We start from the raw sequence: 26,200 nt of genomic DNA on the forward strand, positions 1-26,200 counted from the left end.
ACTTAGCAATTTACAAAGTTGCAGGATAGCTGATAAAATATATGAACACATAGAAAAAAAATATCAACAAATTACCCATGGAAATGGATAACAGGGTAGGGTTTTACCAAAAGGCAACAAGAAATCAAACCTATAGTTTGGCTTTCAAACTCACTTGCCCTATGATGAGAGATATATTTAATGCACAATATACAAGGTGTTTCTGCTCTCAGAGTAAGTATCTGGACAATAAAATTTACACCTAAGTACACAGACAACTGTAGTTTTATTATTGAAATAATTATCTGCATATTTCACATAAATGCTACAAGAAATATATGCATTTAAATTCACTATCATCCTACATTTTAAAGAAAAATTATTTAAGCATTTTGGAATCATGCTACGTGAGATTGTGAGAAAGATTAAAGGCTTTGATCTCCTTAGCTGAATACTCTGTCTCTCTTACTGGAAAAAAAATTAAAAAAAATAAACAAATCAGTTCCTATCAGTAATTCCCAACCATTTCTTTGTCAGACTGTAATCCCAAACAAAGAACCACAGATAACAGGAATAATAGCTAGGTAAACAGGTGCTTGGTACACAGCCAGAAAGTCTCCTACACCTCCTGCTTCTCCCCGGTATGTTTTCCCTAAGGAGTTACATTTGCTGTGTGTATTTCTTCATACCTATGGCAGCATATCTGTGCAGAACAATTCTGAACATTGTGAACACTGAAAAATCTTGGTGTTGGCTGCTGGAAACCAAAAGCAGTGATCTGGACTGCAAATGAGGCGTAGGTTTTAACATCACTTTGGGGCTAAATGTTTTGTTAGGGCCTACATCCTCCTAATGGCCAGCATCACACCCTACCTGCTCTGGCTATTGCACCAAGGCATGTCCAAACCATGGTACAAAATCTGCGGCAGCTGCTCCCTGCCCTGACGCATTTCACAGCTACAGATCCTACACAGGCGACTGCCTGACAAACTGTTTCAGGCTGGAGGGAAGAACTGGGTTATCCCTGAGGGCTGTGGAGCAGGTGGCAAGAGCAGGCTTAGAGCCAAGTACCCCAGCAACACTGAAAGGCAGCCTCCCCAGGTCTTCTGCCAACTCGCACGTACGCCAGCAGTAACTTGCTAACTACATCAAATTTATATTATCCATCATCTCCTTCTCTTGTGTGCCATTAAATTAGCTGTATGTCAAACATCTTAAGGGAAATTATTTCAGACAATGTACCACACTGTGTTATAATTATATTATAGGTGCTTTAATGGTACACACCTCTGAAAATGCTTTATAAGCAAAATACGCCACACAAAAATCATCTGTAAAGCCCAGGAGGAACTGAAAACCAAGAAGTCCTCTATTAATTGCAAATAATATTATCCAACCCAATAACTGTTTGGGTTAATATTATTTCAGAATTAAACCTGTGAAAAGGTCTAACCTGAACATTTAACGAAGGAAACATTTCCTTATCACTGGAATACCACCTGCTTCTACTAGGATAAGAGAAAGCCATTTAACTAATGGAAATTTCTAATACATGGTAGGTATGGCACCCTCTACATTTCTCCTAAGTGCCAGAATAGTACATATCCTCACTATTTCACTGTATGACCTATCCTAATGACCACAACCTTCAGCAGACAGCCTCCTGGAGTGGCACACATCTAGAAGCAAATGACAGTGACAGACACACTCTCACTGAAGATGGGACACTTCTCACCAAGCACTTACTAGAGGGGAAAATATGGAGGTGCAATGAAAGAGGAAATCATCATATGCATGGCTGTAGAGAATGGAGATTCCATGTGACAGCAATGCAACGAGCCAGAGAGCCAGCTCTTGGTTATCCCAGCCAGGTGCATGCCACAAAAATGCAAATCAAAAGTAGCATCATGTAATAGTTTTATTTATATTATATATATATAAAAATTATGTATACATACACATACCAGCATATGTGTAAAAGAAAATGAGACAAAATGTGCACAACATCTTTTCTTACTCCAGCATAAAACCTTTTCATGTTACTCTCCAACACAGCTCTCCCAGCAGGTATCTGCTGTGTGGAAATATCATCAAATTCCTTGAGGTTTTAAATATGTAATGTAACTGTGCTTTTTAGGAATGCAAGGAAGGAGACTGGCATGCAGTAAAATATGCTTCTTGTTTTACACAGCTCCTGCTGTGATAGATCATTACAAGGATACCAACAGTCTGAATTAGATATGGTGGTGCTGTGGTGAGGTTTTAAATGAAAAAATAAACCAGATTTTTCAACAGCTTTACAGTCTCTATTTTTGGTTTTCACTGAAAGATATAACCTCACAGATTTTAATTAATTCACAAACAAAATGTAATTTACAGGTTTTTTTTTTTTCAAATACATGATCCCATTAATGTATAAAACCTTGAATATGTCTGGTATACTATGTATTAGATATGCATTACAAATTTTCAGAAATATTTTAAAGGTCTCACTTATATGGTGAGTTAAGGAAAATAAAGATTTAGGAATTCCAGCAGCGAAAGCAGAAATACTTAAAAGTGTGAGGTTGGCAAAATATAAAACCAGTAACTTCCGACAGCACTTTAAGCTAGAGCACAATATATTTTCTAGTTGGGTGTTTGTTTGTGGGTTCTGGATTTTTTTTCATCTCTCTTTTTTTTTGTTTGTTTTCTTTTCCCCTGCTCACAATTGTCCCCAGAGCAGCATAATGAGATGACTTTGTTCTGTTGAGCAAGTCACCCCGCCCCATACAGTGACAACACACAGAGGAATGAAGTCACTGAGGAAGACCTACGTTTAAGCCTCCAGGAAAGCTTACAGGGGAGTGGTTGGTGCGAAAAGTTCATAAAGCTTTTGCGAAACACCCAAACCCGAGTATTTTTCATTGCACATATTTGAATGTGTCTGTCTCAATGTAAATACGGGAATTTTTTGGCTTCCTGTTTAAGATATACAATTGCTGCTCTAAAACAATAAGAAGTGTTTTGCTGTGTTTGGTTTCTTAATCACAGATATTCTATTTTCAGGTAAATGAAAAGCAGCAGATTTAGACCATTTTGGATGCTGAACACAGGCTATGACATCAAAACTTTTAAAAATACAAGCTTATATCTTGCCTGGATACACTGGAGTTATATCTTCAAATATTTAACCAAAACAACTGGAAGAAAAATATCAGCATATTTTTTCCCTTCAGTTACAGACGAACAATTCTCAGGCCTTAGGCCTGAGTCATCCTAAAAATACCTCCTGCAAAACAGCTTCAGATGGCAGCAGATTTTCTTCTTGCTTTCTCATAAATTGCACTCTCTCTTACCTTACTGCACCAGAAGACATTTGAAAAGTAATTTAGAAAATCACTTTGCATTGGTTTTAAGATAGACACAAAGAAAGATGTCACTTCAATTATTTTTTCTTGCATTGATCATCTAGATCAGGGGCAGAAAAGAAAATCAAAGTGACAAAATATTCTTCAGCTGAAGTACATTAAAGCAATCAGTCTGTACACACTGGGCAGCATTCCTGAAAACAATTGTCGGTGGGTTTTTATTTGGGGGGGAGAGGGGTGTGCATAGCTTAAGAGAAACACTGCTGAAAGTACAAAATGCTGCATTTTCCACCACTACTTAAATTCAGAGAGCAAGTGAAAAGAGGCCAAGTCCTTGCATGAAAGTCTCCATCTTCAGACTATTGACACCCAAGTGCAAGTAACAAAGTGCTTCACATTTCATTGAATAAGAAGTGTGCCTGTTTAATTTATTTAATAATAAATGCTTTCAAACAAATTTAAAAAATACCCTGAGTACCAGACAGGTGGTGCAGAGCAGCACATCTTCTGAATCATAGAATGGTCTGGGTTAAAAAGAGCCCTTAGAGATCATTTCATTCCAGTCCCTCAGCCACAGGCAAGGACAAGTTTCACTAGACCACTCAAAGCCCCATCTAGCCTGGCCCTGAACATCTCCAGGACTCAGACTTGACACGGTGGACCTGAGCCCAGCCCCACATCCCATGTGAGACACTTCACACCTGCCCCAGAGGGAAGAGCCATGATCCAAGCAGCAGTGCCCATACACAGCAGGCAGGGCAGGAAGGGAAGCCACATGAAGCCAAGGAACGACGCAGAGATGATGCAAGCTTGGAGCATTTCCCAGATGGCAGGTTCCCTTGGCACAAGAGGCAGTATTTAATCCCAAGGCACCCTGCCTGCAGCTGTGGGTACCCAATTGGGACTGGGGAGCATGCAGAAGCGCCCACGCTCCACTGCAAGGGGGCTGTGATGCTTGTCTTTCCCTTTTGCTAAGAGGAGGAAAGGCTCTTTACAACCTGCTAAAACAAGAATGCCGTAGTCCTAATGTGTTTTGGTTAACTGAGATGAATCCCAAGACTTCCTTTAACCAGCTAATTAAAAAAAATAAAAAAAAAATAAAAATAAAAAAAAAAGGAAAAGGAAAAGAAAAAAACCCTAACCCAAACCCCCAGAGTCTTGTCTGTACAAGGAGCCCATTAGGTTAATTGGGAGGCGGCACAGCCGGTGAGATGCTGCCTCTTGCTGTTGCTCAGGGAGCACGGAGGCTCGGCAGGCCCCTGCATGTCCCCACACCACACGAGAGCTTCCAAAGCTGGAACCCAAGCAGCCGAGCCGGGGTCCCCACTGCACCCCGGGCATGGCAGCACCGTCCCTCTGTGCTGAAGGAGGGGGCCCTGCACCCGGGGGTGCACGGGCTGGCAGACACAGGCTGCTGAGGATGCCTTTGATGGCCCCAGGTTTCCACCACCACCCTCCTGCCACAAAGCGAACACCTTCAAAGCTGGCAGACAGCAGGAAGAGGGCATTTCAGGAAAGCCACTGGACGAGGCACTCTTCTCACTCAGACTTAAATCTACTTTTAATTAGAAACAATTCTTCTGTCCCCAAACGTTTCCTCCTTCCAGTATAATGAGGAACACTCAAGAATAAAAGGAAGAGATCAGATGAGGAAAGGCAGTCTCTTCAACTTTGTAATTTCATACTGTGGGAACTTGACGCTTTTTGGCGTATGGTTTGTTTTGTGGTTTCTCCTTTCCAGTTGGGGCTTAGAGAATCACAGCATCACGGCTTAGTGAGCTGCCAAATGCTGAGCCTGCTAACTAATAGCACGGATGTCCTGAGCCTATCAAATATGCAAGGAAAAACAGATTAAATCTCAAGTTTGTCCAGTACTGTTGCATCTAATGACTGTTTGTACAGCTGTAAGAGAGGAAAAAAGACCTCTTAAAAATTAAGTAAATTCAAAAGTCTTAACAACTAACAGGGTGATGCAGCAGCAGTCATCCTATTAAGAACCATAAACCACTTTTTTAAACATCTAAAATGAGATTTTAAACAATTTAAAATGCTCCACTAGTCATTATAACCTTGACTAATGACCTGTTTGATCAATTTTTCAGAAAAAATTTGATGCATTTTCATTTTAATGTCAACTTTGAATGCTCATCATACTCCCTGCCATATATAATTATTTGCATTTAAAAATAAAGAACTCATGACAGATACTTTATATAATCCAGTTGAAAACAGAAAATGAAAATCCTCCTTTTATTATTCTTTATTTTAAGAAAAAAAGAGGCTTGTATATTTGAAAATACTATCTATAATCTCCAGTTAAAATTTGTATCAGCAATGATACTGATCACTGCTGTAGTCTATATACAATAAAACAGTCAATACAAAGGCTGTATATAAATTAAATATATAATGGCTTTATCCTTGCCGTCACATAATATTACTCAAATATGGTAAGGGCTCCTGATGAGGTTGGCAAGGTGTATATGCATAAATTACATAAGCACTTTACATATGAACCCAAACTCTGTCCCCGTGACATTTATTTGTGACTGGGGAGCTTTCAATCTTGAGTTTGTTTGTTTGTTTACATGATTTGAATTTTTATTATGAGGCTTTTAAACTCATTAAAAACTGAGCACAGGAGGGGGTGGGGAGGAAGAGAGTTTTTGGATGATTGTCACCTTACAGAAGGATATAGCAAACAGCGAGGCACCTGTGAAGAGAGGCACAGTAGCTGCCAAGCATAAAATTTCCGAAGTGTTGGTGAAGTATCTTCAGAAACACCTCCTGCCTGGCACCTCCTCACCCTTCGTAAGCCAACACGCAATGGTGGCACTTGCCAGGGCTAGCTCCTTTTCCACCTGCCCCACAAAGACAGGTGATCCTGCATCCTGTGTGTGCTTCTGAGAGCACCCCGCTGAGTCGCCAGAGATAATTCCTTTACACATTGTCTCCCTCCGGTACCGAATAACAAACACAAGTACTGATTGCATTCCATTTGCATCGCTCCTAATTAGCCATCTAGCACAATAATTACCCCATCGCTATGCTGATCCTACGGCATTGTTCTGCCCCGCTGCCAAATTTCAGCTGCCTACCTAGGACAGTGATTATTATCACTAAAATCTGCATAATAATTACTTAACTACCTCTAGGGTATTCACTGTTTCCAGGCTCGGTTTTGGCTTTCTGGGTGTTTTTTCTATACCTAACCCAGACACTGATGTGTTAGAACTTAATATTTTAAAGCCATGAGTTGCTCTAGTTCACCACCTTCTTCAAGCTGCAGCTAGGAGCATCTTTGTACCTTCTGCACCAAGACACGTTCCCTCCCTTGGCAGGCTTACTGGCCTATGATCTGTTGTCCCCAGATTGGAAAAAGGTGTGGTTTTCAATTATATTTTTTATATATATGTGTATATATATATATATATATATATATATATATATAATTTAAGTCTGACACAGAAATTAAATAAATGCCAGTGAAATAACTGAAACCATTTTAAAAAAAGCAACAAACCAAGCTGACAGCTGGAAACATGTCAAAATAATAATTTGTGGACCCCAAAAGATTTAGTTGAATTCTATATTTTCTCAAATACATATCCTAAACCAAAGAACCAAATAGTGGAGCCAGCCACTCCCCAGCCAAACCGGGGAAAAGGTTTCCATGCATCCTTCTGGTACTCCAAAAGCACTTGTTCTCAGCTGCATGGCTGGTGAGGGAGGGCTTGCCCAACACAAAAAGGCACAAAACTGGTTCAGCAGGTAGAACAGCACCAAGAGTTGGTGTTTCATCACCTGAGACAACAGTGTAGAGGCTCTCTGCAAGTTCTCTGAGGGGTCAAACTTCTCTGTAATTTCTTCTTCTATTTCTTGACTTCCTCAAACACTACTGAATTTACAAGGCAGACATCAGGTAAATAGATGTATTCAGCATGAGGAACCTACAGCACCAGCAACCCTGTTAAAGCAGAGATTAATTTTCTTCAGCTTAGCATATACCCTAGAAACTATCTCTTTACTGAGATTCTAAAGTGTCTGTAGAAATAGTTTTAAATATGAGATCTTTAGTAGGACCTTGAATACTGAAGTTCTTATAATTACCTGATATTAAGATGAACAATAAATGGTAGTGCTAAGAAAAAAGGAAGTTTTTGATGACTAACAAAAAACCAAAACAAATCAATCAACAGCCCACAAGTCAAGCCCAAAAGTCCAGCCCAACATCTTGCCTCCAACAGCGACTGACAACATAAGTTGAGGGAAAATCAGAAGAGTAAGTTGCAGATTCTGAAACCAGGCAGCTACCAAGTGAGTCCCAGGAGCTGTCCTTGAACTTCACGGGTCTCACAGATTATTCCTACATTAGTTTCTCCAAGTATCATTTGAATCCATGGCAGCTTTTCATACTGAATCCATGTAAGCTTTTCACGTCTTTCTTCAAACTCCAAACGGCCTCATCTTACTTAAGTCATTTCTTACACAAAAGCTGTTCAACAGACATAAGACCTCTGCAGCTTTTGCAGTTTTATCTTATTTTTATTTTATCCTCTTTGGGGGTGAAAGTGAAGAAGGGAAAGACAATTAGAAGGAAGACATCAGAATCGATCCCACTGTTAGAGATGAAGGCACAACACAGATGCTACCATGACAGATATGTTTTTCTGTACTACTACCATAAATATTCCTAATGCTTTATTTGCTTTTTGACAGTGGAGAGTATACAGTTGACTTTGCCACACAAATACATGACCCCCAGATCTCATGTCCAAATGTTAACAAGCAACTCAATTTAAATGAAAAGTTTGAATAATTTTCCTGTGGACATCACTTCACATTTATCTGCACTGAATTTCATTTGTCATTTTTGCAATTTGGTTGCACAGCAACCTAATGTCATTTTGAAATCCTTTGCAATTTCATTTGCATCTTCATCTTCACCTCCCTTGATAACTTCCATCAAATCAGCAACACTGTCACTTCTCTATTCCTGCTCTTTTTCCGGATCACTCAGGCGAACAGGAATTGACAGTGGCACATTTCTATTAACTGTAAAACAGCAGGCAATGTTTGTCTGCTAAGGAGCAGGTATTGACTGCAAAATGTGTAAATATCAGCCTCAGTTAATTTACACATAAGGGATTTTTCTGTTGGGGTATGATGGGGGAGTACACTTGATACTGTCTCTTCTTTAAAACCCTGCCTTATTTCCAGCCTGTCTTTAAAATCCAGCCCAAACACTGTCACCCCTTCACCGTGTACAGCCCAAAGTACAAAGTACCTCTGGGTCACCACCTCGAGCCACCCTGCCCACTGCTCCCTCACCAGCTCCCGCCTGTGCTGGAGCATCTTCATGTAATACCACACTAACTGGACCAACTCTAACACACAGCCTGGGGCTTTTCCACACTGAAGGACAGCTGCCTTTTTATGCTGTTCAGTAAATCCCCTTCCAACAGGGCTGCAAAATCATACCTTCAAATTCAAAATCACTCTTACAGCATGATTAAACATTAAACGCAAAGTCACAGTTTTTCATTAACTTGACTAAGGCAACTCATGTTTTGCTTACCTGTTTTTTCCAAGAACTTAGTCTTAATGTCAGTCTAACATATGAACTGTCATAACGACATGAATAAGTCTTAGTGTTAAAAACAAAAAAAACCTAAAAATCCACAATTCACTTGCTATACTAGACCCTGCTCTATAGACTTTGTAAGCTTATTTTTCCATAGTAATTTTCAATTTTTGCCCTTTTACATGCCAAATTAAATGTTACTAGCTGCAGCTTTAAAGTGAAAAAACATTGGATTCATAAAATGAAAAACACCTTTGAAAAGCTAGTCAATACAAGCTGATGTAGAACTAGGTGTACCTGAAACACAAAACTTCAGCAAAGGCACAAAGATATGACATTTTTCATGTTAACAGTTTGTTGCAGCCACGAACAGGAGCTTAGCCACTTTAAGAGGCTTACAAACCAAACTGCTCTACGGAGTTCATGTTCTTTTCTATGGGCAAATTATAAATTGGTGGTGATAAATACATATATGAAGCCAATACCTCATTTCACTGTTTTCCTCCATCTGCTCCCAACTTCCTTCAAGACCTGAGTCAAAAACTAGGTCTAGAATATCCCAGTGAGCACCTGTCTTTTCCAACCCATGTGGTATTCCCGACAAAGACCGCAGGAGTGAGGATAAACCATCTCTCCTGAAACTAATCATGCCCTACCTGGGTTTAGACAGACCCTAAGCAGAGCAAGTTAGTTGTGTGGTGGATTACCCTACATCATCCAAGTTTTCCCAGACACACCCCAAGAAATGACTTGGGGAAGGAGGGGACCAGTAAGTAGGCTTTCAGTGAGGAAATCAGGCATGCAAGGGAGATGTTTGGTACTGAAAGGACAGTTCACATTTCTATGAAGAGATAATTTCTGGTCACAACCATACACCAGCCTGCTGAGGCTGTGCTTGGCTTTAAGCACCAACCTGGTTACCCTACAAACCACACAAGGCATTTTCAAGCTCCCCCCTGCTTCTCTTCTCCAAGAAGATTTCTGTTTGGAGCAGGATTGTGCTGGTCCCAAAGTACTGGTTAAAACCTGTCTCCAGAACATCCAGGTCTGTCTCTTTCCTCCTCTGTGCCTGCTTCAGCTGGAGCCAAGAGGGTAGGCTGGACCTTGTCCCTGACCACTGCAAGAAGTCAAAATTGCTCTGATCATACAAATCCAGTAAAAAAGAGCAGAGACGAAGAACTGAATTTATACAGAAAGGATATAGAATAGTGAAATCTTTAATCAATCCTCCAAAGCAGAGTCCCAACCAAAACTGTTTTTATTTCTCTCTCTTTGAGGAGGGCTGGGAGTTTTTAAAATATTTGCCCTAGATGGTAATGAGCATCAAATCTGAAGCAAAAGCCCTGAAATGTTGTTTCTCTCCCCACCCCAAAAGATAATACATTCTCTCCCCAGAAATAAAAGAGGCTGGAGTATCTGGCATTCTTTTTTTGATTATCTCCAAGATACCTTTGGATAAGAAATCTGCTCTTGAATAAAATATATCCCAGAACATTAACACTGCAAATTTAGCTCATTGACTTTTATACAAAAAAACCCTAGTTATTACAAGCAGCTGAGAAGGTTTTGTTCAGTAAATATAGAATAGAAAACAAATTTGGCAGTATGCAGATAGTTAAGTGTATTATTAATATGCTATGAAGTGTTTTGAAAGATGAACAATTTTATAGATCGATTCACATTCATCTCATCCCATAAGTAGTACAGCTCCTATTGCTATGGAACAGCAAACTACTATGAATTCTTTAAAAAAAAAAAAAAATCCAACCAGTAAAATCCACTCCAAAATCCAGCCTTCTTCCCTTCATTTTCCAGCCTCAGTGGTGAAATTTTCCTTCTGTACTTGCAAGCTTAGGAAGATAATTAATGAGCTACATCTTAAACACCTACAGAATGATGGCACTCTGCAATGTGAACATCACCCAAGTGTTTTTTTCCGTTTTATTTAGAATTCACGCTCAATTTTGTGCTGTCTGATTGAAGATGAGGGGGCGGTGAGGAACATGGGGGAGGAAAGCCACAGCAAGCTGCTGCACACACCATTCTGATGCTAAATTTGGAAATGAACAATTCAACGGGAGGGAGCTTACTTCAACAACCATGTGCCAAAGTGAGCATCCAAGGATTTCAAGCCCTCAAGGAAATTTTTCTTTTTGGCCTTGAATATATAGATTTTACATTAGTCAGCCCCCTGCCATAACAGAGTAGAAAGAATTACATCCAACTCTATTAAGTAATTTACAGTAAGATTTTTGTGTTTTGTTGGAACAATGACTTCTGGAAAATATGGTGGGTGGGAGAAGAGATTATCAGAATGTGACACTTGACTAAAACAATGAAAATGAAAACCCAGTAGAATGTCCTGAAACTGCTTTTTGCTTTTGTTTTTAGTAAGTTTGTTCAGACATTTTCTTGCTAGCACTAAAATTAATGATTTAAGAAACAGCCCCAAATTTCCTGAACTATTCAAATTTTGAAGGGCATGTCCTCCCTACCACTATATAAACCCAAATCTGTTTATTTCAGTTTTAAATGTCGCACCTATTTACAGAAATATTTCTCTCTTTTTTCAGCAGCTCAGCTAAAATAAATTCCTGCTTGAAGTTTCCACATTTCCTTGCAGAGAAAGGCTAACTGAGACAAAAATTGTGCACAGTTAATAGGAAGAAAAGTAACACTGGAAACTTCACATGCCAAAGAAGGGAAGGAGGACAGAGAACAAGGCCAACTGGATGACCTCTCTTGCTCTCTGATTTCTCTTCTCTGAGGAGGTTCACAGTGACTAGTAAAACCACCGAGCTTCCCAGGCCTGAGCACCTGGAGTTGTGTAGAGGGAAAAGGCTTGGCCAACTTCTCACTAAAGCTTACACCTTGAACATTTCCACTAAGGTAAGAAACCATAGAGATAGCCTTCCCAAGAACAAATGTTGCTTCCCAAGACTTACTCTTCTCCACTTATATCATCTCCAAATTCACTTTGTTCATTGCTACAAACCATCACACAAAACTGCTGGAATGACTGGAATTTCTAGCCCAGAAGAAACAGAAGAAAGGCTCCTCAGGCTCTCTCAGTTTTTTTCTCTTGCCAACCCCTCCTCAGTTTGAATCATATCAGGAAGATCAAGTTCCTCCCATCAACTACCACCAGATTCACCTGGTGCTGATATTTAGGGCCCTGAGTCATGGGCATTCACCAAACGCACAGATCTGTTATTACCCATGTGAACTGCAGCAGGTCAAAGGCTCCTGATGGCTCTGACTTCAGGGAGACCTCATTTTCCTCTCTTTCTTTATGGTTCTCAAAAACAGAAATAGTTTACTCTGTGTGGAAACTGATGAGAGAAGGAAAGGACACAGCAGAACAAGACAGCAAAAAAGACAGTACAGGGAAAAAAAAATAATTATGAAGTACAATACAAGGCATATAAAAAGTGGCTACACTGTAGAAATGATGCACTGAAATGATTTTCTTCTTTCACTTCCTGTTTCCTGAGAAGATGATAGATCAGTTCATATGTTTAGGAATCTACTTAAGAGAAATAAAGGCAAGGAGGAAAATACTGAACTCATGAATTCCCATTTATTTTCCCTTTAACAAAACACTGGACAATATTTTATCAGTGACTAAATTTAATTAAAATAAATACAGCAAATGACCTGATGCTTTCATATCTTTGGCAGTCTTTCTGTACAGCTTATTTTCTGTAGCTACTATTCATAAATACAAACTGAATAATCTCAGGTTAATCCTGAGACAAGACTAACCAACTTCTTATACATTGTCAAGTATTTGGCTTTTGGTTTCATACTGTAGAATAAATCTTAAGCACAGAATAGTTTCAGAGAAAGAAATAAAAGAATAAATTAGCCGACCACATCCCAGAGTCAACAACACACCCCACACCCTTTCCGTTCATATCAAGTTTATGGTTCAGGTGTTTAAATACTTCAGTTCTCATTTAACCATTTTAGTAATTACTTCCAACCATATTAGACAATTTTATTTTTAAGAACTTCCAGAAATTATCCTTTATTCAAATCAAATAGTCAACCAGTATTCATTAACAACTCAAACCAGATTCAGTAATAGAATCTGACCTTAATTACCAATTATGAAATAGGATAAAATTTTTACACTCCTAGTAGATCTTCAAAACTTTGGTGGCTCAAATTTCATCATCTCGCTACAGTAAACAAAAGATTGGAAAGCGTTACAGTAAACAAAGATTTGGAAATTATCACTCCAAATTTAGCAGGGACAAACCCCAGTGGCACTCATTAAATACCCCTTGAAAAATTAGGATTTGAATATGGGCAAACAGACAGGGTTTTAAAATTACTACCAGGATATAGTTCTGAGCATGCAAACAGTTTAATTTCCTGGCTTAATTCCCAGCTGAACTACAGGCTGTCATATGGCACCTTGCGAGTCACCTCTTTACAGGACAGCTGGAGCAATGCAGCCCAACCAGCACATTAGCTGCCTAAATTCTGGACTATGGGAAAGTGTTTGTACCTGGAATCCTCTATTACAACAAGAATGCTAAGGTAAAAAACCACAAACAAAGCACTGAAATACATAAAGAAAGAAATAGGTCAAATCCCTGTATGTTTTTAAACTACTCCTAACATTCAATTTATGACCTTTTGGTCTACTACTCCTAACATTCAATTTATGACCTTTTGGTCTGTGGTGCTGAAGAACTGACCTGCAGGTCTTGATGACTCTCTGAAAATAACCACATAACACAAAAAAGTTCATTCCTGAGCACTTTGCTGGTTTATTTTTTTAAATTCTTTGTAGGAAGGATCAGTCTTTGCAGATAAAATATTAGGCTGCTTCAGGAAAAATACAGACAATACAACTATATCAGAAATAAAAAAAGTTCAAAGAGCAACACAAATACTTACAAACCTGCAGATGTTTCCCAGTGACAAGAGTCTAAAAGTTTACAGCACTGTAATTTATAGAGAGGTGAGGAATATTTGAAGTAAGGGTATATTAAATGATCCAGGGAAGGTCAAACTGAGCATTAGTGAAATAGAAGACCAAACTGAAGCTTTGTTACTCTTCTTATGCCAAGCTGTAGGTCTTAGGAGTTGAACTTCTTACCCATCTTGTGTTATCAATTTATCTTAGCTCCCATTTCCTCCCTGCTTTCAGGCAGATGTTTAAAATATGTGTTTGAGATTTAGCTTTCCCACTGCAAATGAATTCATTGATCAGTTCCATTTGAGAAACACTTTTAAACACAATGAGATGTTCCTGGGCTTTTGTCCTGGAATACTGAATCTGTACGCTGGGAAATCTCAGCACTTTCATTACTAAGAAGAACACACCCTAGGTAAGGACAAACAGATAACACTCCCAATGAAGATCAAATGAGACTTTCAGAACACCACCCAGCTTCTAATTGCACTGCCTAAAGACTAAAAAATCACAAAACAAAATACCATGGTCCACAGCTGGTTCTTGTAAAATTATCCACTGGACTCCTTGTTATTCTCCCTCAAAAACACTTTGCAGGAACCACTCTGAGACAGGATCCTGATGAATCACTCTGAATTTGTTTTAAAGAACTGAGGAAAGAGTTAAAAATAATTCTGGTTGCTTTAGAAACTGACATCCTTTGTTTTGCTTGAGATGAAATACCATTACATGCATGCAATACCCTTTAAACTTGCCACTGTTCCAACAATAACTAAAGCTATTCTAAGAAACTACCACCCAAAAGGAGATCACCAGAGAAGTACAGTAAGTTTGCCACTGCAAAGCTGGAGTATACTTACAACATTACCAAAAATGCTCAGCCAAGCCTAGCTGGGAGTGACCTCAGTGTAACCACCAAAACACGACAGTGACTGCTGCTCACCAGCTCATCATAACCACAGTGATCAAACAGCAAGAGGAGCATTTCTACTTTCAACAGCAGCTTGCAGCTAAAGGTATTTTTCAGCAAACTTGATACTCAACCCAAATACCTAAGATGACATCTATACACAAGAAAATTAAAATACTGCTAAACTTTAGTGATTAAGGCAAACCCATGTGGTTTTATCATGCATTTTTATGGTTGCATCTCACCCAAACTGCAAACTTTTAGACTGATGAATCCACATTCTCTTGTTTGCTGATACAAATACTTCACTTCTAGTAAGAAGCACATCTGATCACTGACCCTTCTGTATGTCCTTTAAACAATGCAAACTTTTAAACTTGCAAGCTGTTTCAAGTTGGCACCACTTTATTTCAAACCATCTCAATTAACATAATTCAAGCATGGAAAAGGATTTTTGTTTTGCAATATTTTAGCTTTCACAAACCCGTTCCCAAGCCCATCCATGCTGAGTCATCTCCCGCACTCTCCCCTCCACCTGACAGCCGCCCATGGCCCACAGGAACACAAGCCTCCTATTTTGACATCTGTCCCTCCCCAAATGAACCTCAAAGGACCACTTTGAACCAACCCAGCAAAAACTTTTAAAACAATATTTGAAACATACTGGTGTTCCAGTAATAGCTATGCTTTTACAGTTTACAGTTTACAATGCTACATGTGACAATATATGTGACATGACTTCTAAGTCTTGATCTGTCTTAACATTTTGGAGATTGTTCTGACTAAAATGAAAAACATTGATAGGCAAAACAAAGCTCAATATTTTGCAAACTAATCTGCCATCTCTCCCTCTACATATGCCTATGAATGTACACATTTTTAAGAATGCATAATTAACTGTAAGAAAATAGTTCTCAGAAACCAGAAAGCTAAAGTATTTATATCAAAAGCTGAATCTTTCTCACTCGATCTGCACAAATAAACCCACTGAAGCTGCCAGCTTTGTCAAAGTGAGCAAGATTAGGTTCTAAACATAAATCAATTTAAGCAGTCAGAAACCTACAAGAAGTACTAAAATTGCTTTCAATTTCCTTGCAGATTTTTACAAAATAAAAGTCATTCACATAGTCTCTGGAAACAAAGAATTTTCTAAGACAGCGTTGCCATCACATTTCCATTAGGGACATTGGTATCTTTAGATAGTATTGCAAGGGTGGTTTATGGATGGGGAGTGGGGAGGTGGTGAAAGGGGTTACTTATCTTAAAACTGCAATGTCATTTAAAATCCCAAGTAGCCATCCACACTGGTCACTCAGATTTACATTGCTCTGTTTTAGTTTAATTTTGTGGGCGTTGTTTTTTTGGGGGTTTCTTGGTTTTGGTTTTTTTTGTTGTTTTTTTGTTGGGTTTTTTTTTTGGGGGGTGGTGGTTCTGGTTCCTCCTTTTTGCTTCCAAATTTTGCTATGCATTTATAACCACAGGAGTCAGTAAAGTGACTTGATTTGTGAGAGGCACTACAATCAGACAGATCTAAGATAAAAATAAAACTCATTATCTATAAGGTTGCTCTTGAAAGTCAACTATCACACTGGCATCACAAGAAATTAATTCATCAGTATATTTTTGACAAGCACAGTTTTTTTCTCCGAAAGGTCATTTTTCTAAATTAAGCGAAGTATTAAATATCTTTGCTGTTCTGTCACACATCTCAAACTTAACTCCTGAAATGTTTTCACAGTAAAATCAAATTACATTTGAAATAAACATATGAAATAAAGTTTCACATGCATTTAAATTTGACATTTGTACCCTAAGCAATGTAAGCAAACACTAAGGCCTGTTTGTATGTTTTATAAACTACATTAATGGAAAATGTGCTTATTTGGTAAATATAGTATAGCCTAGTTTTGCCCAGAAAGTGTCCCTGTTTTAGAACTCCCTTAAATGCACACTGTTAAACATGAGAGGTAGATCTGGAAATTACTGCTGTTCATATCACAGTTTGCTAGTGAAGGATTAGGACCATATTTACTGAGCATGTGCCAGAATCATCAAATAGTTTCAGTTGGAAGGAACCTTCAAAGGTCATCTAATCCAAACCCCTGCAATGAGCAGGGACATCTCAACCAGATCAACTTGCTCAGAGCCCCATCCAACTTGATCTTGACTGTTTCCAGGGATGGGGCATCTAACACCTCTCTGAGTAAACTGTTCGTGTCTCACCACCCTCACAGTAAAGAATTTCTTCCTTGTATCTGACCTAAATCCACTCTCTTTCAGTTTAAACTCATTGCCCCTTGTCCTATCACTAATGCCCTTGTATAAAGTCCCTCCCCATCTGTGTGGGCTCTCCTTACTCAACTAGGGAACCCAGACCGATACCCTGAACACCGTGCCCTGTTGCATACCACCGCTACATCCTCCCATATTTTTCCCCTCTCTCATCAAACAGCGCTGGAATGGAATCCACCACAGCTGCTGCCCAGGATTTTGCTTGACTCCCACCCTGTCTCCCAGAGGTGCTTTGCTGGGTTATTTCAACCAGCGGGGGCAAAGCCTTGTGATGAACTATGGAAAATACCCACCTCTCCCCTTCCGCATTAGGAAAGGAAACCTACCCGCAACACCGACAAGAAAAAGCAGCTCCGCAGGATAAAAAACGGGAATCCTCTGGTGCCAAGCACACATGCCAAAGACAACTTCTCTTTGTGAATAAATACAGCACAAAGAACAAAGGTTCTCCTCCCCTTTTGCACCGACTGGAGTTCCTCTGCGATGAGTGGATTTTCTGCAGCGCCTGCCTTCCTGGCAGGCGAGGGTTACAGGAGTGTCTTCACTTATGTAAGTGCGTTTCTTGAGTACACAATTACCCAACACACCCAAGGCACTCCAAGGCTTCTCTCTCTCTCTTTTTTTTTCTTTTTTTTTTTTTTTTAAGAAAAATCAGTTCCCTTCCAGCTGTAACATTTTTGGTTTTTTTCAAATCCAGGTCTGTAAGCAAAGCCACAGAAGCGCTCTGAATGTGGTACAGTGAGACCCTTAGTATCCCAGTAAAAGAGACATTAATTTCTTGGCAGCACAACTCTCTCCCTATGTACTGGAACGTAGGCTGAGCTCCAGACTTGTAAGAGACCTCGACATTCACAAGAACCTCCTCCATTTTCACCTGTGCACCTTTTTTCCTCCTACAGAAGGTCATCAAGTATCTGCTGAACATTCCTTCCAAAACCACAGAAGACACCTACACCAGCAAGCCCCACCACCAGGAACAAACACCCCTTCTGCTGTCTCACAGCACAAAATAATTGACTGTGTTCTTCCTAAATGAAACACTTCAACTCATTTTGAAAGAGAAAGAGCAGGATATGAACAAATAAGGGAGCATTTGCCCAGGAAAAGGCAATGAGGCCTTCTGTAGGGAGATACCTGTAATTGTTCCACTGCAATAACATGTAGAAAATCTAACTCTGCATTTGAAAGGCCACCAGTGAGACCAAATATAGATCTGTCAGGCAGCACTGCATAGACCACAAGAGCCTTATTACCAGTATCCATACCTACCACAGTTTCTTTAAAATACATTCTCCCTCCTGAACAAGTCTTCAGCTAAAGACCATTCAAAAACCATGGCAAGCTTCCCTTTGGGCACACATTCAGGAAAAGACACAGCAGGAACATTCTGTGTAGGTACCAGTCACATCCATCATCACTAGGTCTGTGCCAGACAGAATGCGACAGAAATCTCTGATCACATGTTGGTAGAAATAGACCTTTTTTACTGACAACCTGAATAGCTGGAAGCATAAAGGAATCCAGATCCTTCCAATGCTGATGTAAGATTTTAATCACACATGTAAGGTTTTTAATCGCACAGGTCTGAAGGAGACACAGGGAAATCACTGGTATTCATATCAAAGTCTGCTAGTGAAGGATTAGGACCATATTTAGTGAACAGTGTGCCCAACACATATGAAAGGGAAAAAATACTTAGTCCCTTTCTCCCAAGAAGTTTAACTTATCCATACTCTTAAACACTGTTTCTATTTCACAAGCATTATAGATCCCCAAAACCTGTATCTCTGCTCAAGGCCCTACACATCCTGACAAAGTCGCTGCGTCCGTTCATTGTTTCCCCCAAACATTATTTTTAATCATTTTATCCAAAGCAAAACAGTGGAACTTCACAACTATACCAGGTTTGGAGGTACTGTAGAATTTGCTTGCTTCATTGCTATGTTACACCTGATGACAGATCATGAGGCCTGGAAGAATACCTTAGGAGAAAGGAAGATGTGAAACATACCCAACCTACAGCCTGCTCTTTTGCCATGCTCCCACAGTGACCCAGGGCTTTTGGGAGAGTGCCTTAGTCAGGCAAGCTCCCCAGGTGGTCCTCAGGGCTGCTGGTGATGCCTGGGCAGCTGCACATCATCACCAGAACTGCTGCAGAGATGAAAGCAGAGATGGGCATTCCCATATCTGGCCACCACCTCAGCTACAGGAAGGGTCAGAAAGATTTTTCTAGACCCCCAAGGTACTGACGAAGCCATGAATGCATCAAGTTGAAAGGACGTTGACAAATATTTGTCCTTGTCATTATTTGAAGTAGGAGAAAAAGGTTAAGCTGTCTGAGAGAAATTAAATGTTTTAATAGAGACTAGGACAAATATGAAGCTGTCAGGATGTAAAAAGGCAACCTCCATAAAACTGGTCATGTTTTAATCTATGCAACCAATAAAGATACAGTAAAAATAACCGTGCTACACTCTGCTTGAATGCTGTTGACATTAGATCTATGGGAGAGAAAATAAAAAGTAAATAACCAATCAGTCTGCTGTAACACTGCTGATTGCTGAAGATACATAGCAGGAAATGATGCCTTCTGTCTCATACAGTTTAACAAGACTTAGAGCAAACCAAAATTTTATTTGTAATATTTCATTTCTAGCTCAGATTTGAGGTGGCTGGCCATGTTAATTTACAAATTTTTTGCTTTCTATCACATCTAATTTGTATTTAAGAAGTAAAATTTGAAAACAAACAATGCAACAGTAAAGCTTCCTCAAGGCATACTGCCAAGGAAAACCTGAAGGCTGCACTAAACCACACTAGCAAACAAATATTGGGAATACCTTGTACAGGCAAATAAGAAACTCTGTGCTGTATTAGCAAAGGGGCTTTAAGTATTATATTGCAAATCCTGCATAAAAAGAAGCAAGATCAAACATATCAATCCATACGCTCTCATCTAAAATTCCCCCTATAAAAACTAGGTTTTAAGAAAACAGGTTGGCAATAAATGCCAACTGGAGACTAAAATGCATTATATGGCAAATCACCCTGACATTTATCCCCAAAACAAGTAATGTACATCCATAAAATCAGAGCAAAATAAATTGAAACACATTGTGGTTGGGAAATGCACTGTTAAGGCACATGGAGACTTCTTAAATTCAGAGTCAACACTGGGACTCTTATTAAGATATTCCAGCATTTTGAAATACTAAATTCAATTTTCTTTAATGATGTACTGGCCATTTCTCCCCTTCTAATATTACCAAAGGACACATTGTTTGGCTACAGTGTATGGTGGCTGACACTTATCTTTTCCTAAAACTGTAAGCTCCCATGGAGATGACAAAAAGATGCTGCCAGAGAGAATCTGACCAATTAAAAAAAAAAAAATCTTACACAAAATTCACCACTAAAATCTAAGGTATTTGTGGAAAAGATGAGCTTCAGTAAATTTTACACTACCAAATATTTTCTGGAATGAACAGTTCATCTTTCCTAAAAAAGAATACAACAAAAAGACTCAAAAAACATTTGTCCTAAACTTTCTTTTTTTATTAATTTAAACTAGAAGCCATGCAGACTTTGAAAATGCAAATTCAGTACAAAGTCTTTAAAATTTATAACAATGAATCCCTCATTTAATGCACATAATTTCAGGAAAGCTATAGAAATATGACAAGTTTTGAGTTTTCTAGCATTTTAGTTTTTGTTGGTTTTCTTCCAGTAAATACAAGTTACAAAGTAAAACAAAGTCACACTTCTAAATTTCAACATTGTCCTATGAACCTATGAACATCATAGCCATTGTTAAGTAACATTTATGGACGTCAAAATGCAGGGCTTTTACTTTGTTATCTATCCACTTGTCCCTTGCGGCAGCGTGCAGGCGCACACAGGTGAATATCTCATGGAAAAAGTTAGATGGAGCTGAAATGTCTTCCCCAACCCCATGCTCCAGTCTCAGGTGAGCTTTTGACTCTTCACCAAAATTCAGACAGTGCTCAGGCTGACTATCAAGTTCCCAAGGATTTTAAGAGAAGCAGAAATTCATCTTTCAATTTTATTAGGAAACCAAAACTTCCTGGCACAACCCCACAACATCCACCTCTATGTGGGAACTCCCTTGTTATTACTTCCATTCCCCTGTGGCAAGAGACTGCAAACCAGCCAAATCACACACAAAGGTTCACTTCTCCACCGCACCTGTGGAATCCCAGGGCGTAGATGAAAGTGAGGACTGACTGCCCTGGAAAATGTCCAGGCACAGAGCAGTAAAAGCAGCAGGCAGCAAGTCACCTACCAGAAGCTCAAAATTCCCTCTTTTAAGGCAAGAGGGAAAAGGGAAGGGGATTCTTGTTTTTTACCACATAGCTCAGTGATGGGAAGGCAGAAGAGAACGTGTGGGATGATGATGGAGAGGTGAGAGAATTTCTTAGTGAGGGAAAGTCTGGTCTCTGAGTTTAGGAACTTGACATGGGAGATGTTAATTTGGTACCAACGCCCAACACAACCTTCCTGTGTACTTTATATCTCCAGTCCATAAAACAACATTTACATGCTCCAAGAATTCATTGGGAAGATAATTATATTCCTAAGGAACACAGTGACTGTACACATGAAGTCTTACAGAGATATTTAGACACTTAATTGCAAATGACTTACATAGAGATACTCTAGAGTTAACCCCTTGCCTGCCCTCCTGAGCACATCTTCTCATTTACTAATGCCCTTTCCAATGACACACAAAAGTTTAAAGGCAGCTTTTTTTGCTATTTTATAGAATCATGTTCCAATCGTCTCATTCCAATGCCCCTGCCATGGGCAGGGACACCTTCCACTAGACCAGGCTGCTCAAAGCCTCATCCAACCTGGCCTTGAGCACTTCTAGAGATGGGGCATCCACGGCTTCTCCAGGCAACCTGTGCCAGTGTCTCATCATATATTATTACTGTATCCAAGGGTGGCCACAAACTCCTCCTGCCCTTACACATTCTGACAGGTAATACTAACTAGTGAGACCAGAGACTTCCAAAACAGCTAATGAGTCAAAGTGCCAAACCACAGTTCTCTTACCAGCATGAAACCAGCCTGGTCTTCTGAAAATCAGACCCTATTAGATTGTATCAAAATGGGCCCACACAAAGCTACTGCTAAAACCCTTTTGCAAAAACACAACTGGCTTTTGTGTCTCCTAAGTACAGTGTAAACCAATTATTGTAGAGACAATGCAAAATTGGGGTACTTAGAAAGTAGCGTCTTCTTCCAGCTTGGAGTAATTAATTTCAAAATCAACAATCTTCATAATACAGTTGAGAATTTTCAAAAGGTCGTTGTGATGGGTTTTAACTAATTCATTTTCCCACAGAAACTGGTAATCTCCTGCCAATTAAAACAGCATTCATCTAACTCAACTCTCAGGTGCTCCCGACAATCATAACTCCTAGGTGAGGTAACAACCCATTTCAATCTTTCAGAAAACGATCTTTAAAGATAAAACTTATTATTAAGTCATAAAGCCCTGATACTTATCTTTCAGTGATGATAAAGACATATAATAAAGCACGGATGTTCCACCAGAAGGAATACTGCATTCAGCGTGAAGTGGTTTACAGCCATACACTTTATAATATACAAAACCCAAACAAGACCAAAACCCTGTAGAGGGTCTCAAATGGACACTAAGACCACATCAAAAGAAACCCACGTGGTTCTTTAAAGACAGCTCTGCCTCCCACCTGATACTTCATCTCGGGCTGAGCTAGCTTCATTAAGATTCAAAAGCCTTATTCCTGTTTCTCAATCTCACTGTGCTGCCCATTTTCTGGACAAAAGACAACTTGAAAATGTTTAGGCTCACTTTTGCTAAAACATACTACAAAAGCCACCAGATTTAATATCACAAAAAAACCTTGCAAATATAGGAAGATTTATGCTTGGTGTTCTTCTGAAATGTCCTCTAAATAAATTCCACGGTTGAGCTATAGGCATCTCCTAAATATCTTTTCACAACATAAGCAGGAGTGGGTGAAGCAACATGAACAGCTGATCCTCTAGTATGTGCTGTGTCCTGTCATCTATCATCACCAGGGCCATCAGCACTGCTGGGGTTTGTAATCAAATCATGGTTCATAACAGACAAACAAGCAAAAATTCTTCTTAATTTAAAATGTCATTAATTCCATTAAAACATAGTAAGGGTTTGCCATTTTTAAACAATGCACAAACATGTAACTCCCTGTGACAAGCACACATATACCAAAATTAAGATACAGAGATGGACTAGTTCCATGTCAGAGAAGCGAAAATACCTGACTTACCTACACAACACTGATCAACACAAGTCATAAATCCAGGGAATTTCAGAAAAGCTTCAGAAGTGAAACTGATGACATAGCACATCTCACTTCCTTCAAAGAGGAATTACTTACTGAAATCCTACACTGTCAAAGGTAGCAGTGAAAGCAGCAGCAATTAATGCTCTCAGCTGCATTTGCCCAACCTATCAAAAATAATTTTATGGCCAGGCTTCATCCATCTTTATTTTTAATTTTGCCAAGGTAACTGCAATTAACTTACCAATTTCAGGCTGAACTACTTTGGGGTCAGGGGAGATGGGAGGAAAAGAAAGGCTAATGCCAAGTCATGTGTTTCCCTCAGACAACTAAATAAATAACTGCTGGTGATGCAGAACAACACTGCATTTAAAATAAACAGGAGTCAAACCTTACAGCTGAAACAACCAAAACATGAAGTTATTTTAAACATGAAGTTATATTCTATCTCTTAGAAAGTAGTTCATAGTCATATGAACAGTCATATGCAAAAAACAGCTGAACTATGCATAAAACCCCTTCCTGTACTCTTTTACTTCTAGAAATGCAACAGAAGAAGATTTTTTTTTCCCATATCCTGAAAAGTCAAGGTGTAAGCTGGTTTGGGGGCAACCGAAGATGTTTAAGTACAAGCAAAGTTGTCATACCCTAACACTTCAGTTCTCTGAGCAAACAACAATTGTTCATGCCCAGAGAGCACAGAGCCAATTTTGCAGGTTGCTTCAACAGGTACCAGGCCTTCTTTGCCAAATAAACACCCCAGCAGCAAAACTATCTAGCAAATTCCCCATGGGAAGTTTCAAAACCAGAAGGCTCCAGAAATGGCTGCAGGCGTATCTTCCACCCTCCAGGCATGCCTGCTTCCTAGCCAGGGAGCTCAGAAACTGATTCTCAGCTCCTGCACCACCTGGAGCAGGCTGAACTGCTGCATAACCCTGCTGCAGTAAATCCCAGCTTCTGGCTCCCCATGCTGCCCCTGTGCTCCCACAGTTCAGTACAGCTCTAAGGTTTGGCTTTTTGAGATGGAAGCTCTGACTTCTACTTATTTAGAATATCGGCATGTGTGCACACAGGTAGCAGGCAGGCTTTGCTAACTAAAGCAGTGATGCCCTACTCAAGTGTCTTCATACAATAAATGCTCAACTTCTGGAAAACTGGTTTAGTTGAGATTTTGTTGGTTTCCAAGTAAAACTGGGAAATAAAGGCCTTGTCAGAGTTGTAAAACCCAGTGGTAAAGCTACGCTATAGCTTTGCCTATTTATACAGCAGTGTCCTCACTTCAACACTTGAGAGTTCTCATAGTCCATTTCTGGTTTTTTCATAGAAATAATATCTGCAAAAGTGCAATGCCTTTTCCTCTATAATGGCCTTGAAACTAATAACTATTTTAAAGCAATTCCAGTACAGTCGGAAGCTGTTATTGGCTGTTTATGTAACAGTGAATTAACCCCCACTGACACCTTTCAGGAATTCAGAACCATGGTGCACAAAATGTACTTTGCGAGAGCTTGTTAATATATGGTAAGTGCAAAAGCCATCTCAATTCAGAAGACTGGCTTTCAAAGCAAACATGCTTAACCTGCAGTTTCAGTCATGGAAGAAATTACTCAATTAATTGCAGGCAACAAAAACAACAGGGTTATAACTAATGTACAGTATATGCTCTGTGGGTGTAACGCAAGCTCATTTCCCAGTAGTATTCTCGCTTACATTTCTTACCCCACTGCTCTAAAACTATTTAGGAATGTTTAATTCACTTAAGACTTTTTCCCCACACACATCTGTTTTCTGGCAATGAATATTATTATTAACACAGGTAGGGGCTGCTCTCTTAAGAAACATGTTTTCAACACAGTAAATTTGGAGACCAGTATTTTTCATACTCAATTCTGGACCAGACATCATCTTTTCCAAACTTAAATTCACACATCAGAATTTATGAAGTTTTTGCCTGAACTAATGACATCCTTGCAGCAACAAAGAAGAGACTACAGCAAAAGGGTTCAACAAATTCTCACCTGCTTCTAGGAATTCTAGCAGGCAAAGAGCAGCAAGAAGATCAAAAGCACAAGAAGACCCCACTAGAGTTGACTGCTCCCATTCTGACACTGAGGAAGAGACGGTGTAAAATACTAATAATGATTAAAGACAACAGAAAGGAAACTTACCCAAGCAGACACTGATGCCTTCTCCCGTCATTCCTTCCCTTCATGTAAAAGACATCTGTCAATGATTTGATCTAGGCTCGGAATCAGCATAGGGATGGTACTTGGACTCACTGCTTAAGAGATTCTCAGGGTGTGTTTATGTGCACATTTTACGATTAAAACGCTGACAACTAAAGGCGGTAATAAAATACGCAGATGAAGATTAAAAGAACCCCCTTCCAGCACCTGTCAGGCGGCTCTCAGCAGGCACTAGGAATGTTCATAAAGAAGGATGCCTCCCGTTTCCATCGAGGGCAATTCCTCAAACCAACCTCCCTCAAGCCTTGCGGTATTTTTCTCATCCTGGCCCCCATGCGAACGCATCTAATCCTCTAACCCCGAGAGCCACCCCCTCCCGCCTCCCTCCCAGCTTTATTTTATTTAAAACGATGCCTGCAACAGCCCGGAGCTGCCCGCCGGGTCACCCCCCCCGGGACACCTGGGCGACCCTGCCACATCACGTTAGGCGCCGCGGAGTGACGGGTTAAGACGTAATCTGTCCCTCTCCCCCGGTTTACGGATCCCAGGGATCCTCCCCCGCTATCTCGCCATGGCAACGGCACCAGCGGGCGGCGGGGCCCCGCTTACGCAAGAGGCGCAGCAGCGGCAGCCC

At 39.8% G+C, this 26,200-nt stretch overlaps 1 protein-coding gene across 7 annotated transcripts in view; it reads right to left on the minus strand.

Annotated features, from left to right (window-relative positions):
- HIVEP1 (HIVEP zinc finger 1) overlaps nt 1-26,200 on the minus strand; it is a 127,773-nt gene that overhangs the window by 60,634 nt on the left and 40,939 nt on the right. The window contains exon 1 of one of the 7 annotated variants that reach the window (XM_015617668.3): nt 25,549-26,187. The exons of the other annotated variants lie outside the window; for them this stretch is intronic. Within the exon in view, the coding sequence (XP_015473154.1) occupies nt 25,549-25,579 (31 nt within the window). The 5' untranslated portion in view covers nt 25,580-26,187. Of the gene's footprint in view, nt 1-25,548; nt 26,188-26,200 lie in introns of those variants that run through there. 7 annotated transcript variants of the gene reach the window in all.

This window comes from Parus major, chromosome 2 (assembly GCF_001522545.3).
Source record: "Parus major isolate Abel chromosome 2, Parus_major1.1, whole genome shotgun sequence".
NCBI lineage: Eukaryota > Metazoa > Chordata > Aves > Passeriformes > Paridae > Parus > Parus major.